We start from the raw sequence: 16,624 nt of genomic DNA on the forward strand, positions 1-16,624 counted from the left end.
TGACAAATAAAAATATGGCGTCTTCAACAACTTTGTCAGAGGATTTGATGAAGTTAATATGCAGACACAACACATAAGGAAGAACAGTTCACTTCAAACTTTTATTGTCCTGTAAGAGATTCTTTTTGCAGCAAGACAGCGTAAAAAGGACAATAAGACAATTGAAGACATTAAAAGTGCTGTTAATATACATATAGGACAGACTACAATCAAAGGTTCATGTGACAAAAGCAAAATTCCTTAAAGAGAGGATGGTCAGGATTTACGATGATGGAGAGATTATTTTCCTTTCAGAACAGTAATCAAACATTCTCTTGCTCCTGATAAGTGGAGGTTTCTCACGGTAGACATTTCGACTTGTCACAGCAGGAAAAGCACAGGTGGAACTAAAAATATAAATGTAGGTGTGTCAGCATGCAAAATAGCAGCATGGTATTTAAATTTTATTAGTTACACCTGTTTGACAAGTCACACTACCTGTCGTAGTTTATTCAATTTTTTACTTAAGGTCTATTCTGCTTTTGCAACACATTTCAAAGAAATTCAGTACGTGTTTTTGTAAATCCAAACTATTGCTGAGTCTAGTTATGTGCATACCTATACAGTGTGTAATGACTCACTTTTGAACGAACATGACTCCTGATGAAATTGAGAAGTACAGTATGGTCCCCCATCATGCATGCAGACAGTAAAATGTCTCTCTTCCTGATTCCTCGCCCAGAGGATGACCCCACCCACAAAGTAGATGACAGCAACACCCGCATACTGATTGGCTGTTTAGTGGCCATCATCTTCATCCTCGTGGTCATCATTGTCATCATCTTGTGGAGGCAGGTGTGGCAGAAGATGTTGGAGAAGGTGAGCTCATAACTGATGTATTACTGTGGATCAAATGTGTGCGCCTGTGCATGTTCAGTCATTTTGTGCATTTCCATTGAATCTTCTTTTGGGAGGTGGTCAGATCTGTTCCTTCACCCCCCCACGTCCTTCATTCTAGGCCTCTCGCCGGATGCTGGACGATGAACTAACTGCTAGTTTGTCAATACAGAGTGAGACGTTCGCTTACACCCACAACCAGTCGAGCACAACCAGTGAGCAGCAGTCTAATTCCACCTATGAGCGCATCTTCCCCCTTGGTCCAGACTACCAGGAGCCATCACGCATCATATGTAAGCTGCCGGAGTTTGCTCAGAGCTCCGAGGAGCCTGGTAGGTGGACACACACGTCTTTTTTTATAAACACATCCATTTCAATTGATATTCAACATGGTGAGTCCCTCACTTTATCTATTTGACTTCTTAGTTGCAGTTTCCCGTACTGTGTTTCAGCTTCCTCCAGCACAGCAGCTTCAAAATCCACCACATCTACTGCAGTCCAAGATGGCGCCCCTCACTACGCAGAGGCAGACATTGTAAACCTGCAAGGCGTAACCGGAGGCAACACATACGCCATCCCCACATTAACTATGGACCTGTTGTCAGGGAAGGATGTTGCAGTGGAGGAGTTCCCGCGAAAGCTGCTCACATTCAAAGAGAAGCTGGGAGAGGGCCAGTTTGGAGAGGTGTATGCTCTATTCCATTCTTCTACTGCTTTTCTCACAGCTTTAGATGAGCTTAAAAAAACATGTGTAGACTAATACAAAAGGAATCGCTCTCAATCATCACTTATGACCAACGAGAAGTGGTGGTGTCTGTATCTGCAGAGACCATGCCTTCTGCCTGCATTTTCTCTCTTTTTATTTTTGTGAGTTGGGATGTTTACGGGCGTTAGCAAAGAGCCTTTGGGACCCACATGGGTGTGAAACCCCAAGCCAATAACAGCGTAACAATGGTAAACCCCAATTTAACTGACACATACACAAAGAAACTGACAGGATGAAGCTCTGCATTCACACAAAATCAATGCAATGTGGCACCTTCCTGCGCAGGTGTGTGTGTGTGTGTGTGTGTGTGTGTGTGTGTGTGTGTGTGTGTGTGTGTGTGTGTGTGTACATAACCCCATGAAACAATAAAAAAAAGAGTGTTATACTTGGCGGTTTTATTGATATATGATTATATGTATACTTGTGTGTATGTATACATGTATATGTATATATACAGTATATATATATATATATTATATATATATATTATATAAATATATATGTATATTTACATATATGTATATATACATATATACTGTGTGTATATATATATACATATATATGTACATATATACACACATACATTAATATACATGTTTATATGTATGTATATACATATGTATGCTGTATATATATATATATATATAATAATATATATATTTCCTTTCCACCCCTTCTCAGGTGCACCTGTGCGAAGCAGACGGAATGCAGGAATTTATGAATAAAGAGTTTTTATTTGACATCCCAGAGGACGTGCCAGTTTTAGTGGCTGTGAAGATGCTCCGTTCCGACGCAAACAAAAATGCAAGGTATCACCTTTATATAATTTCATATATATTCTGATGTCTTTCTGTGTAAAGGTAATCACTTACTTTTTGTGTTTTGGTAGGAATGACTTTCTGAAAGAGATAAAGATCATGTCACGTTTGAAGGACCCCAACATCATTCGCCTGTTGGCTGTGTGCATCTACAGCGACCCTCTCTGTATGATCACGGAGTACATGGAGAACGGAGATCTCAACCAGTTTCTGTCCCGCCACGAACCCGAGGGACAACTCGCTCTGCTCAGCAATGCGCCTACAGTCAGGTGAGTGTGAACAAAGCGAGAGGCGGCTGTACGTCTAAGTGTGTGTGTGTGTTTGTTTTATTCCCAACACATGACCCTGTTTCTTTACTCTCCCCTCCAGCTTCAATAATCTGTGCTACATGGCCGCTCAGATAGCGTCGGGGATGAAGTACCTCTCCTTTCTAAACTTTGTTCATCGAGACTTGGCTACACGCAATTGCCTGGTGGGCAAAAACTACACGATAAAGATAGCTGACTTTGGCATGAGCAGAAACCTGTACAGTGGTGACTACTACCGCATCCAGGGCAGAGCGGTACTGCCGATACGCTGGATGTCATGGGAGAGCATCCTGCTGGTAAGAACCACTACTTCACAAAAGATCTGACTTTTGACACACACAAAAAAATCTTTTATGTCATGTTTTCTTGCCAAGTTGCTAGACATATCTAGGAATGTAATTAGTTTATTTTAATTTTAAATGCATTCTGACTTTAATCTCACAACTATGACTTTAAACTGAAATACATTTTCCACATGTGGCCCTAATCCTCTTCCATACATACCAACATCTTTTGTTGTGCAGGGTAAGTTCACCACAGCTAGCGACGTGTGGGCTTTTGGGGTGACATTGTGGGAGATACTAAACTTCTGCAAAGAGCAACCCTACTCCCAGCTCACCGATGAGCAGGTGATAGAGAACACAGGGGAGTTTTTCAGGGACCAGAAAAGACAGGTGAGTGATGTTACAACCATACCATAACATACCTGTTTTTAACTGCTCTTTAATGTTTTATGTAAAGCACTTTGAATTGCCTTGTTGCTGAAATGTGCTATACAAATAAGCCTTGCATGACCAATGATCCACATATCAAAAGGAGTGGCGAGGAGGAGAATCCCTGGCTTTAACGTCTCGTCCCCTGTTGTACAGATCTACTTGCCTCAGCCTGTGCTGTGTACAGACTCGCTCTACAAGATCATGCTAAGCTGCTGGAGGAGGAACACGAAGGAACGGCCCTCCTTCCAGGAAATACACCGAGCCCTCCAGGAAATACAGCCTTAAGCCGGGGACTATGTTAAAGACATTGATTCCCAGATAGATCATCTCTGGAAGAAATGGTGCAAGACAAGAGTAGACCGTGATTCAGAGACAAAAAAAGGTTCAAGCCTTCTTGTTTCAGTAAAGAAACTGGATGAGAGCCACCTGTGGGCTCTAAGCTACGATCTGGGAAACACTGTTTCATGGACTTACACTCTACAAAGATGGAATACCAGTTGGTGTGTGCCAGTTTGAGTTTAATTGGCCCAATCACGTTGGCTAAGATGTTTATAGACATACAGGTATTCTTAGAAAAAATCTATTCTGTTTTATAACACATGCAGAAACGTGATTAAGGTGGGTTGTCACGTGATGAAGCCTAAATGAAATGTAGCAAGTGACGTTCGGCACTTTTGAAATGTTTTTTTTTCAATTGCTTTTTCTTTTCTTTTTTTTAAAGATGGGTCCAATTTTTCCTGTTACAGTGTTTAAGAACAAACTTGTGCAACATTGTTGAAGAACCTTCTTGTGTTTTCTTTTGGAAGACTGCTTGAATGTAGAGCAGGACAAATGAAACCTTTCATTATATATTTCAAGTATTTCATCTCAGTTTCTCAGACATACTCCACACGTTTGGAATAACAAGAAAATATTAAGTATCATCTCATTTTGTCTCAGATTTCCTTCTATAATTTGAACATGAAGTGTGTCTGAACTGGGTATTTTCAACAGATAGTTCTCAAATCTCAAATAGTAATATTTTGTATTAATATTTATGTTCATATGTGTTTCATCTGGTTATGTTTTGTTGATATATTTTGGGGATTATTATTCTTTCCTGGTTGACGTGTTTGGAGCATCATATTCGATGCAATTCAGTAAATCTGCCACTCACGTTTTAGGTCTAAACACCAAACAAACTGCTTCAGTGGATTTCGTTTGTTTACCACTGCAAACTGTTATTATTCTTTCTTGCATCAATCACAAACTAATATTACTCTCTGATAATTCAAGATGCTAATCAGGAATTCCGGCTGCGTTTTGCTACGTCGGTTCAGTATGAACAGTATGAATGCTTCAGGTTAGTTTATATTAGCTTGTGAAAGCAAACACGGCTAACGACTCATCTACTTTAATTATTATTTTGTTCTTTCTTTTGTTGATGCATGCTGGATTCTTTCTCTCTTGTCCACTTCTGTGTATAACTCTCTAATAGCTTGAATTTCATACTGCATACCACTGTTTTTCTGCCACTTTAGCTGGATTTACAGGCTCAAGCCCTTTTATCAGAGGCCTTTTTCCCATTTAACTCGTTCATAAAAGACCGTGTGCACAATATTTTCAACTTTTCATTTGGAAGTCATCCATATCTTTCTGTGTTTTGCAATCTAGGCAACAAATCCATCCATGTAAGTTTAATATGACATATAATACATTTGGGTATTTGTGAAGCATGTGGTGATTCCCATCGGATAAAGACATCTTTCCTTCTCTCTGTTATAAATGAATTTGGGGGGCAGATGTATAGCTGTAAAAAGGTAATGGCACCCTGACAGATTCAATGATTGGTTTTATTACATATTTGGTTTTATTACATATATGTTTCAGTAAGAATGTTTTTATACACGTTGTAAACAAATGTTGTACATTGATAGACAAATTACAAATAAAACGTAAACAGGGAATTCTATCTCTTTGAGAGCACTTGCTTCATTCCTAAGTACTTTAATAAAATATAATCAGACCCACATATCAGCTTGTGCACAGTTTCTAGTGTTTTTAATCATGACAGAGTAGCTCTCGAAATGCTCTACATGCGATCTGTTGCTGATTTTAATAACAACAGACTGGAGACGATCCGTAATCTGATCAGATTTAGTCTCTCTGACTTCTAAACGTAGCTATCAGTCACACAACGTGTGTTCTGGACAGAATAAGTCTTTAAATCAGACAAATAGCAATTAAAATCCCTCCGATTCAAAAACAATAAAAAGTTTATATAAAACGTCATCATGTTCAGTCGATCAGGAACCATTCAGCTGTTAAACCAGTTGAGAAGCCGGCGTTTCCCAGCATGCTCTGGGTCCGCCTGGGTCCGCCTGGGTCCGCCTGGCTCTTGCAGTCTTTTTATTTTTTTTTATTTTTTTATTAACAAAGAACACTTACAATGCCAGTATGTATAATTCAAATGTCAAAACCAGAGTTGCTCATACAGAGAAAAAAGTATAGGCTATATAAATAAAAATAAATAAGAACAAAAAAAGAAAAGTGTGGTGGAAATAAAGTCAAATGTATCACCGATACATGAAAAATGTATCAAACACAAATCCAGTCTTAATTTCCTTCTTGTTCTTAATGCCTCTTATAGTGTTGCTGTATTTGTGCATTTCTTGAAAGAAATGTTCAAAACATGGTTTGGAGTCCGCCCATTTTTTCTTGTGGATGTGGAATTTTCCGAATAACAAGATTAATTGAATAAAATAAACAACATCTTTATCCTTCTCACTGCCTTCAAAGCAAATAAAAATATCTTTATCTTTAGATTGAATTGATTGCCCTGTGTTCCGTCTGATAAAATGTTGAACATCAATCCAAAATATTTTAGTTTACATACAATGAAAGAACAAATGACAGATTGTTTCTTCTTCTAGTTCACAGAAAGAACAAAAATATTCAATATCAAGTTTGGATCTCTTTAGTGTCCCTTTTGCTGGATATATTTCATGCAGAATTTTAAAAGAAACCTCTTTTACTTTATTATTAAGACAAAATTTGTCTCCAATTAACCAGATCTTCTGCCAGTTCGTTTCTCCATACATTGAAGCCCAAAAGAATCTTCCTGAGGGCAGAGTTACCTCTTGCATACAATTCCTGATGTGTTTATTTGAACATTTATTCTTGGTAATGTCAATTCCTCCAAGGAATATACCCGTGCTGAGTGGATTGACCCCTGTCATTACTGACCCTCTGAGAAGTTGCAGTACACATCTCGGCACAGCATCAACAACTATCGCATGTTCTCTCGGCGTGACTGCTAACTGGAATTTGGAGAGGAACTCATCATACGTTAGTAATTGCCCGTCAGCATTAAGGAGTTGTCTTACCAAGACAATACCATTATCAACCCATCTTCCATAATACAGAGATTTGTTTTTGTGTTGAATATCCCTGTTATTCCAAATGTAGTAATTGGTTGGTGTAAAGTTATGCTTGTAAATTAATTTCCAGGCCAGCAAAGCTTCTTTATGAAAAGCTGACAACTTCACAGGTAATCTATCAATTTTATAATCACAAGTTAACAGAAATTTGAGTCCACCAACTAAACCAAATACATATCTAGGGAAAGTATTCCAAATACAATCCTTTTCTTTAATCAAATTAGTTAACCATTTCACCTTGAAAGTATTATTTAAGGTTTCAAAACTTAAAACTTCTAGACCACCATGTCTTCTAATGTTAAACAGGATGTCTTTTTCTTAAATAATGGCATCTGTTCCTCCAAATAAAGTCAAATAAGATTTTATCTAATTTTTGGGATATTTCGGAAGGGACGTTCAATGATAATGATACATAGACAGATCTGGATATTCCTTCAGCTTTAGATAACAAAACTCTACCATTCAACGACAGATCTCTCATCAACCATGTGTGGATTTTTTATTGCGACGTTTTTCCTTCTTATCAATGATAACACCCATATGTAAAAGTATGTTTCACAGGGATTCCTTCTACTTCGGATAGGTCACAATCCTTAAGTGGTAGTAAAACAGATTTACTCAAATTCATTCTTAAACCTGACACATCAGAGAATTCCTTAATACAACTAATTGCTTTTGACACTTCATTGTCTATTAGCTAGAAAAATTGTTGTATCATCTGCTAGTTGGGATATTTCAAATTCTCTACCTTAGGAAATTATACCTTGGAAACTACCTTTATGAATATGTATAGCCATAATTTGTGTAACAAGGAGGAATAAGAATGGGCTAAGTGGACAACCTTGTCTTATGCCGCGACCAATATCAAATCTAGGAGTTGTACCATGAGCTAACTTAATTGAACTGTTGCAGCCCTTATATAGCGTTTTGACAGCTTTCAAAATTTGGTTACCAGAAACTCAATAACTTTAAACATAGATTGGTGACTTATGGTATCCAATGCCTTGTAAAAATCTACAAACAAAATAAAGCTCTTGTCCAATATATATTCATCATATATCATATCCAATACTAATCGTATGTTATTACAAATATTTCTTCCCGGCATAAATAACGATTGTTCTTCATCAATAATATCATCCAATCCTGATTTCAATCTTTTAGCAAAGACCAATGCGAATATCTTAGCATCATTATTTAACAAACTAATTGCTCTCCAATTCTCAATGCAGTTTATCTTTTTTTGGTTTAGGAATCAATTTAATAAGACCTTGTCGAAGAGTTGGAGGCAGTTCACCTTTTCCTGTGGCTTCTACAAACGTAGCCACTAGAAAAGGTGCTAATGACTTATTCTATATATACTTTGTAAAATTCACTTATCAGACCATCATTCCCAGGAGCTTTGTTTTCTTTAAGACAGTCAATGCATTTTTGTACCTCTGTTAAACTAATCTCCTGGTCGCAAATTGATTTAAAACTGTCATCAACGCATTTCATGTTCCATCCCACATTTTCCAGAAACCTATCCATATCTCTTTCATTTTCACATTCGGCTGCATATGACTTGTGATAGAAATCAGCGACATATTTTGAAATACCCTTAACATCTTTGCATATTAGCTTATTAATTTTAAGTTTACACAGGGAAGACAACTCAAAGTTTCTCTTTTCCAAATTGAAAAAGTATTTAGAGCATCTTTCACCTTGTTCAAGCCACTTCCTCCTAGACCTTATAAAGGCACCTCTGGCCTTCTCCTCGTACATTTTGTCCAGTTCCATTTGTAAAGATGATAGCTTAATTACTTCTTCTCCGGATAAACTTATTTTCTCTGATAATAACGTTATCAGTTCCGTAATTATTTGAGACTCTCTTTCTTTCTTCGCTTTAGCAATTAGTTTCCCAAAAGATAACGCAGAATTTCTGATTTCACATTTCATTAATTCCCAACAATTTCCAAAAGTATTGATTCATTTTGCTTGAGTCCAATATCTGTCAATTATTGTTTGGATTTCTTTTTTAAATTCTTTATTTTGTTAAAGTAATTTATTTAATTTCCAGTAATCTTTGTTAAGGTTGTGTCTACCCATCCCAATATTGATATTGATTGTTACAGCCTTATGATCTGTAAAAACTGTGGGTTCTATCAACACTGACTCCACCTCATTCTCCAAGTCTGAAGAGACCAACCAGAAGTCTTTACGGCACTGTTGAGATCTATCCTTATTATTCCAAGTAGGCTATATATTTTTTGGTTTGGGTGTTTATGTCGCCAGATATCAATTAGGTCTAATCGACTGCATATATTTCCTAATTCATTTGTTGCTCTGTCTTTGGGTGGCCATCTATCCATACTTTCATCCATTACTGTATTAAAGTTTCCTCCCCATAAAACTCTTGCTGAAGCTGGCTCTTGCAGTCGGTAAAAAAGCAACTGCGCCGCCTGCGTCTCAGAACTGCGGCCGCCTTGCTCTCGTGAGATTATCGTCACCCACGTGTGCATGACGTCAGAGCAAGTCGGGATCAAGTCGGACACAAATCTAACCGGCATGCAACGGGCGCCGATCGCCGGTGATCGATTCTGCGCAGACCTCATCTCATCTCGAACGAGCCTTCTGACTCCACATCAGGAACTGGACAAAGAACTTTTGAACAGAACCTTTGGCAATGAATGTAGTGTTTTCTGTTTGCAGTTTGCTTCCAGTTTGGACCAGAAAAGATGAATAAGGTGGTTTTGGTGACGGGGGCAAATAGGTAATGTCTGTATTTATTGTTTTGACTTTTTAAAATCTCTTTGTCAAGACAGTCTTGGCCCAAATGGCAGTATCATTTTGTGTTACACATGTAGTATGTGGAATTATTTTTCAATGATGTCATCAAAGTACTGCACATGCTGTAATAATAGATATTCCATAATAATTATAATAAACTGTATTTATATAGCACCTTTTAAAACACACTAACAAAGTGCTTTACAATAAGGCCCTATCCCCTCTGAATCTGGACTTTGTAACAGCAAAGATCCCGTGGTGGGGACATAGGGCAACAAGACATGCCTCTCAGGGTTTTGTAAGTGATCAATAATATCTGGAGATCAATTAAAGCAACAGGTATGAAGGGTGGCAGCAGAGTTTCGGATGAGCTGGAGGCAGGAGAGGGATTTTTACTGATGCCACAGTGGAAGGCATTGCAGTAGTCTAATTGACTAGTTATGAAGACGTGGATACAAGTTTCCAGATTTGCGTTAGAAACTGATTATGTCTATAAGGCGACCCTTACATCCCATTATGTCTCCCTGCAGTGGCATTGGCCTGGCCCTGTGTGAGCGTCTCCTGTCGCAGGACACCGAGGGTCTCCAGCTGTGTCTGGCCTGCAGAAACATGCGGCGGGCTCAGGCTGCTCGCTGGGCCCTCCTTAGCTCTCACCCCGCAGCCCAGGAGGCCCTGCTGCAGATGGACACCAGCAGCATCTCCTCCGTCCACACTGCTGCTCAGGAGGTCAAACTCAGGTGGAAGGATAGACTCAAAACAGCCTGGCACTCAAATGCACCTTTAAAACAAATACTCATCAATAGTTCATGTCCTAGACATTGTGTGTTTTATGTGTGTCCAGAAGTGAATACTGTATGTGTGACTTTGCCGTTTCCAATGTTTTTAGCTCGTCTTTTAGCTTCTGGTTCAGTGTGGCAGGCGTACCTTGTGTTGTGCTGTCAATATTTTATGTTTGTCATGGTCCTTGAAGTGATTTGATGCCTGCTGCAGATCAAATTTCCTTCAGGACAATAAAGTTGGAAGTTGAGGTTGACTTTGATCCCCTGCAGGTATAACCGTCTGGACTACCTCTACCTGAACGCAGGCATCATGCCAAACCCCCAGTTTGACGTAAAAGGCTTTTTCAAAGCCTTCTTCTCCAGGTACTTCACATGCTCACATGCATGATCTGTTGTCTACGCTGGATGTGTGTGAAGCTACTCCAAATCACTGAGCTGCATTGGTGGCTTTTTATACTGTGACCTATGTCCAGCCTATAGACAGCAACTTTCAAAATTGCTTATTTCAATCATCTCTTCTATCTACTATGCGGCCTTTCTAGAGCTCAGGTTTCTATCTTTTGCAGGTGTGTCATCACCATGTTTGCCACTGGCGAGGGTATTTTGACACAGAAGGACTGTGTCACCCCTGATGGCCTACAACAAGTATTTGAGACCAACCTCTTTGGTCACTTCATACTAGTGAGTAACTGCTATTTAGGCTTTTGAATTATCTCGCAGTATGGTTTGATTCCCACATAGAATCTAATTAAAAATGTTTCCTTTAGTTTTCTGCAGGGACAGTAGTTCTTTCCAGGTGTTTACCCTTGATGGAATAAATATAGGTGATACTGGATCTGTCTGTCACTTAGCAACGATGCTCATTAAAAATTAACAGTGCGTACTGTTCAAGGTCACCACAGACAGTATTGTGCTTACTGTGCTTTTGCAGATCAATTCTGGTGTGTATTAGGTTGCCGTTAAAGAGAAACCTTCTCAAAGTTCCTGTTTAGACTTTAAACATAAATCCATCTTTGCTGCTGTATTCACGCATAGTTTAGAGAGGAAAACACATTTACTTTTGCAAAAGTGTTTTTTTTTTTTTAAGCCTTCAATACAATTTGGAAGGAATTTAATGTTGCTGATTAGTTCAAGGTCTCTAAACTGACTTTGATGGGATGATCTACGTGAAAAGAGATGCCATTATCGTTGCTATCTTACATCTTTAGAAAGTCTACGATATATATAAGATGTATAAAAGTGCATTTGTATGTCAAATAAAATGAGTAAGATCCTATGTTCACACCTGTATCTCACACAAACCAACAACGTTTCTAAAATTAAGTTTAATTTTCTAACTTCAATACAGCAATCTGGCTTTTTCTGCCCTGCTGTAGAAAGAAGTAGAAGCAGTAGCCCTTTGTTATATGAAAATTATTTAAGGCTGAAACTCAGCCTTTGTGACTTTATGACTAAGATGATGTTGTTGTTTTTTAAATGAGTCTTGTATTGCTGTGTTGTTGCCCAGATCAGGGAGCAGGAACCATTACTGTGCCATGCGGGCCGGACGTCCCAGCTGATCTGGACCTCCTCCAGTAACGCTCACCGCTCAGCTTTTAAACTTGAAGACGTGCAGCACCAGAGAGGCACCACACCCTACAGCTCCTCCAAATATGCCTCCGACCTGCTCAGCCTGGCGCTCAACACACACTACAACAAACAGATCAGCGCCCTCTCTCTCACACACACCCACACAGCCCTCACATGCTGTGTATCACCCATACCTGCGAGAATAATATTTTTTCAAAACCTTTTTTACCTCCCATGACGTTGATAACTGAAATCCTGCTTTCATTGTGCTCTGTAGGGTTTGTACTCATCTGTCATTTGTCCTGGTTTTGTGATGACCAATCTGACCTACAGTATCCTGCCCTCCTTCCCAGCCTTCCTCTGGACCCTGCTTATGCCTGTCTTTTGGCTCGTGAGTGCAACTCTGAAATGGCCAAATATGGTCACACACCGCTGAAATAATTCCCCGTATCTTAATGCATTTTTCTCTGGTAATCTCAGATAAGAATGTTCACCAATACTTTCACCCTGAGCCCTTATAATGGAGCTGAAGCCCTGGTAGGTAAAACTATATTCTCGTTTCCATACCCAGTTCAGAACAGATTATTCATGAGTACTGCTCTTTTTTGCAGCTCTGGCTATTTAAGCAAAAGCCGGAATCATTGGACCCTCAAGCCAAGTACCACAGCTTAACATCTGGGCTAGGAAACAACTACACACAGCCACAAAAGGTACGGCAAGCACTACTATCCAAAACTTCAGTTAAAATAAGAATTCTTCATGTTGCAAATTATGTGTCTTCTGTCCTGCTTTACAGATGGACATTGATTTGGAAACATCCGATGCTTTGTATGAGAAATTACTGCAAATTGAAAGTGAAGTAAGAAAGAAACTGAAGGAAAAAACAAAAGGTTTGCAGTACTCCTGCAGTACCGGGATCATGTTGACACACAATTCTGGGATGGAGAGTATTTATTCCTGTCAGGCAGGTGACCAGTAGTCTGACCCCACCAAATAAATGATGTTATCTGACTGACACAATAACATGCAAGCCTGAATTCAGAGCACAACGAAGAAGTTACAGTCAATACAAGCATAAAACATCAATATGCTGTGATGGTTTGAGAAAGAGTTTACAATAAATCTAATCATTGTCTTTTCTGTTTCACTTTATCTTACTGATTCACAGTCTATTCACTGCGTAAAGTATTATAATGAGAAGGACACCAATATGCAGACATGGATAGGCTATGTCACCAACTTTTCAGCCTGTGCGGTCCAGGAGGGACTACGTCCGATTTGGTTGTTAGTTCCATCGTCGTCGCGGCAAAAGGCAGTGCAGTCTGACAGCAGACTATCTGTGTCATCCCAAAAGTGGACATAGGTGGTCTGTGTGAGCCCCTCTGCGGTGTAAGGCGGTGCCGGCACATGCGTACAGGCGCACCTGGAATTCCGCTTTGGAGGATTTGGGGCACAAACCCAGCAGTCGTCCCCGTGTTCCGCTGCTTGTTTATCAGTCCCACACGCCTCCTCTGCTTCGCTCAGTTTCGGGTTGCAAAAAGCCCACACCATCCCACAGAAATAGACGAAAAACGTGCCCATGACCATGACCATGAGCGCGTAGGACTCGATCATGGCTTTGGCGACTGGAGACGTCATCTTCAGATGCGCAGGGAATGATCGGCTCCCGAAGTGTGTTCAGGAGGGACTGCCCGTCTGACTGGGTCGGATCACTTCAGCACCAGTTCAGTAACGCGAGATAGAGACAAGCAGACAATAAGCGATTGTTTTTGTTGCTACCTCTCTCCTTAAACTAGTCCCGCTTTGAACAGGCTGTGGAACGGGGTTCACAGGTAACCACTATGACAGCAACAGTCTAACTGTAGGTGGTGGAATAAACCCATTTTAATGTTATTAAACAAAATGAACATTGCAGAAAAACTCCTATAGTTAAACATAGGCTAGCATATACAAAGAAAACCACTCAATTATTATTTATTATTATTATTTCATATTTTACAATTATTTTACAATACAGTTTGAGGGTAAAACTAAATTCCAGTGAGAGTGAAAGTTTGGAATCACCTGACATTTGTCTTGCAATGGAAATTTTAACAGAGATTCAGACGCCAAATGAATTGTTTATTTGAAAGAGTTTTGCCTTAAAAGAGAAATTATATTTAATGATTAATAGTCCATTGAGTCGATTTACCTACAGTTTTGCATGCCATGAGATATAACTTTGGATTTTGAAATTGTTTTCCAGCCCAGATAAGTGTCAAGCAACACACCTGTTACACATCTATTTGATTCTACTTTCTATAACCTAAAAGCTGTACTCCAACCATTCAAAAATATAGAGTAGTCCACTCATGTGTACAAATGAATATTTTGTGCCAGGTGATTCCAAAATGAATCTCATGAAATATGACATGGTGTATAAGTCTTGTATGATAATGTGACAAAGTAATGAGATTAGTTTCACCTTTAAAATCCAGGCAGTGAAATACTTCTGCCTATTGCCTGATAAAAACTTTGTGGACATTAGACTGAGACCATTCTGGACAGAATTGAGGACAACCGAGTATGCTGAACATATAGGGAATTCCAAATTATTTCAAACACTAAACACTAATTTACTTCTTAAAGGTTACTTTTTTACCCAGCGTGTGTTTCTCTACATATCTAATTAAAATGTAAATAAGTGAACTTAAAGAATCATCTTTGTATTTATATTATACATTTAAACAGACCTTCAGTGCAAATGTCTCCCTGCTATCACAGAGATCAGTTGTCTCTAACAAGCCCAGCAGCTGCATGGCAGGAGTTGACTCTCCTTATAAGGTCAAACTCCAGCTCACAACTCCCAAAATACTACACTATAAACAATGAGAGCTTGGGGTTAATGCCTTTTTTTGGGGGGGGGGGCTTTACATATTAGACCAAGTTTTAACCACTGAGTCAAAAACTAGCCTTCCTGGGTAAATGACATCATCCTATTTGAATGGTGAATGGACCAATGATACTCTGATACAAATAATATTAAAATGAAAGCTCAACGTGTAATAAAGAAATGTAAAATATGAATTGATCAGAGTCGTCATGAGGCATAAAAAACACAAGCAGACATTCATTTAATTGTATAGGCCTACACATTTTTAAAGTGTTGCTAAAATAACTGTTGGTAATAGGCTGTAACTCTTGAACTTTTTCAGTTACCTTCAGACTTCTTTTGCGGTCATTTTTTCACCCAGTCAGTTTCCGCATATTTATTTGAAAAACACTCAAAGTTTGGTTACAAATATTTAGAAATGTCTTCTGCTTATGTGTTGCAACTTTATGAAATAGGTTGTAACGTTATAAGGCAGCAGTGAAAACGGATCAGGATGTCTATGTGGTGACCAAATGCTTTTCCTGTGTATGATAAAGAAAAACTGATAACATCTGCTCTACTACTAAAAGAGCACGGCCCTCCTCCACCACCCAACATACTAAATGCAAATGCAGTGCTGTCTCAGAACAGCAGCTGACTAAAAAAACTCCCAAGTGCTGAATTTTCCCAGTAGCACCTGAATGCAAGGTAATGTTTACATATTCATTTGTTGTGTAGGCTACATCCCACATTCCCACCCCAAAAACACACCCCACTGTGTCTACTGTCACAGACAACTTCATTTGAAGTTTTTCTCTGGTAAATTTTGCCTTTATTTGGCAGGGATAATACAGATATAACTGAGGAGAGAGAGGGATGACAAGCAACAAAGGTCCCTGACCAGAATCAAACAGGGAACATTGCGGCCTAGGCCATAGACGCCCCAATTTGGAGATGTATTGCTAATATACAAATAGACAGATCTATGAAATGTGTGTGTGTACGTGTGTGTGTGTGTCTGTCCACAAAATGCAACGTGTAATGTGCTATTTTATTGTTAACTCTTCATCCTCTGGAAAATTACTGTGGCTGACAAATTAGAGATGTCCTCTAACCAAACTATTGCTTTCTAAAGTCACCATGTATCATTGAAGCACATTTGGTATGGATCAGGTCAAATTACCCTAGGAGTGGTGCTAAATATCTAAGTATAAGTGTGAGATATGGTTTACAATAGCAGTGGACTACATGCAGGGTTTGAGGGCCCGGGCCTCATGGTGTGAAAACTTGTGTGAGCCAGAATTAAATGACAGGACAGCCAATGAGTGTAGAGTCTGTCACTCTTTGATGAGTTTTACTGAATATTTTGTAGTAGTAGAACTAAATCATATGTTGAACTTTCCTCACAACACATCTTCTGATTTAACTGAAACATAGGCTAGGCCTACTAGCAACAAACAGATGCACCTGCTGTCTCCCTAGAGTTTTGTGAAGGTATTTAAGTGTGTATACAACAGGCCTGACAGAGCAGTGGAGCCCTCTCTAGTTTTAAACTGAGGCCTGAGGAATCAAAACAAGAGTGTGTATGAGGGCACCCATGCTTGTCTTTACAGAGGCAAGCAACACTAGAGAAACTGGCATTGTGGGTAGTGTAGTTTCTCATTGATCTATTCCGTAATTAAGTCGATTGAGCTCATTTCTCAAAAAACTACACACCCCATCCGCGCCAAGCTCGAGGTCCCGGATGTCTATC

At 39.2% G+C, this 16,624-nt stretch overlaps 2 protein-coding genes across 6 annotated transcripts in view; both read left to right on the forward strand.

Annotated features, from left to right (window-relative positions):
- The window catches only part of ddr2a (discoidin domain receptor tyrosine kinase 2a), a 31,756-nt gene extending 26,320 nt beyond the window's left edge, over positions 1-5,436 (forward strand). Inside the window, exons 10-17 of one of the 5 annotated variants that reach the window (XM_032526833.1) lie at positions 722-858; positions 998-1,208; positions 1,329-1,561; positions 2,324-2,451; positions 2,532-2,729; positions 2,830-3,064; positions 3,293-3,442; positions 3,638-5,436. In XM_032526833.1, the coding sequence (XP_032382724.1) occupies positions 722-858; positions 998-1,208; positions 1,329-1,561; positions 2,324-2,451; positions 2,532-2,729; positions 2,830-3,064; positions 3,293-3,442; positions 3,638-3,769 (1,424 nt within the window). In that variant the 3' untranslated portion in view covers positions 3,770-5,436. Of the gene's footprint in view, positions 1-717; positions 859-997; positions 1,209-1,328; positions 1,562-2,323; positions 2,452-2,531; positions 2,730-2,829; positions 3,065-3,292; positions 3,443-3,637 lie in introns of all 5 variants that reach the window. The other 4 variants (XM_032526836.1, XM_032526835.1, XM_032526837.1 and 1 more) reach the window with 4 other exon arrangements.
- A 4,091-nt stretch (positions 5,437-9,527) lies between these two features.
- Positions 9,528-12,988, forward strand: hsd17b7 (hydroxysteroid (17-beta) dehydrogenase 7). The gene is given in 10 exon segments (XM_032526887.1): positions 9,528-9,655; positions 10,203-10,409; positions 10,722-10,814; positions 11,018-11,132; positions 11,959-12,153; positions 12,298-12,411; positions 12,501-12,557; positions 12,632-12,730; positions 12,817-12,900; positions 12,902-12,988. Coding segments are annotated over 10 exon segments (1,044 nt in total). The 5' UTR covers positions 9,528-9,620; the 3' UTR covers positions 12,947-12,988.
- The last annotated feature ends 3,636 nt before the right edge of the window (positions 12,989-16,624 follow it).

This window comes from Etheostoma spectabile, chromosome 9 (genome assembly GCF_008692095.1).
Source record: "Etheostoma spectabile isolate EspeVRDwgs_2016 chromosome 9, UIUC_Espe_1.0, whole genome shotgun sequence".
Classification (NCBI taxonomy): domain Eukaryota; kingdom Metazoa; phylum Chordata; class Actinopteri; order Perciformes; family Percidae; genus Etheostoma; species Etheostoma spectabile.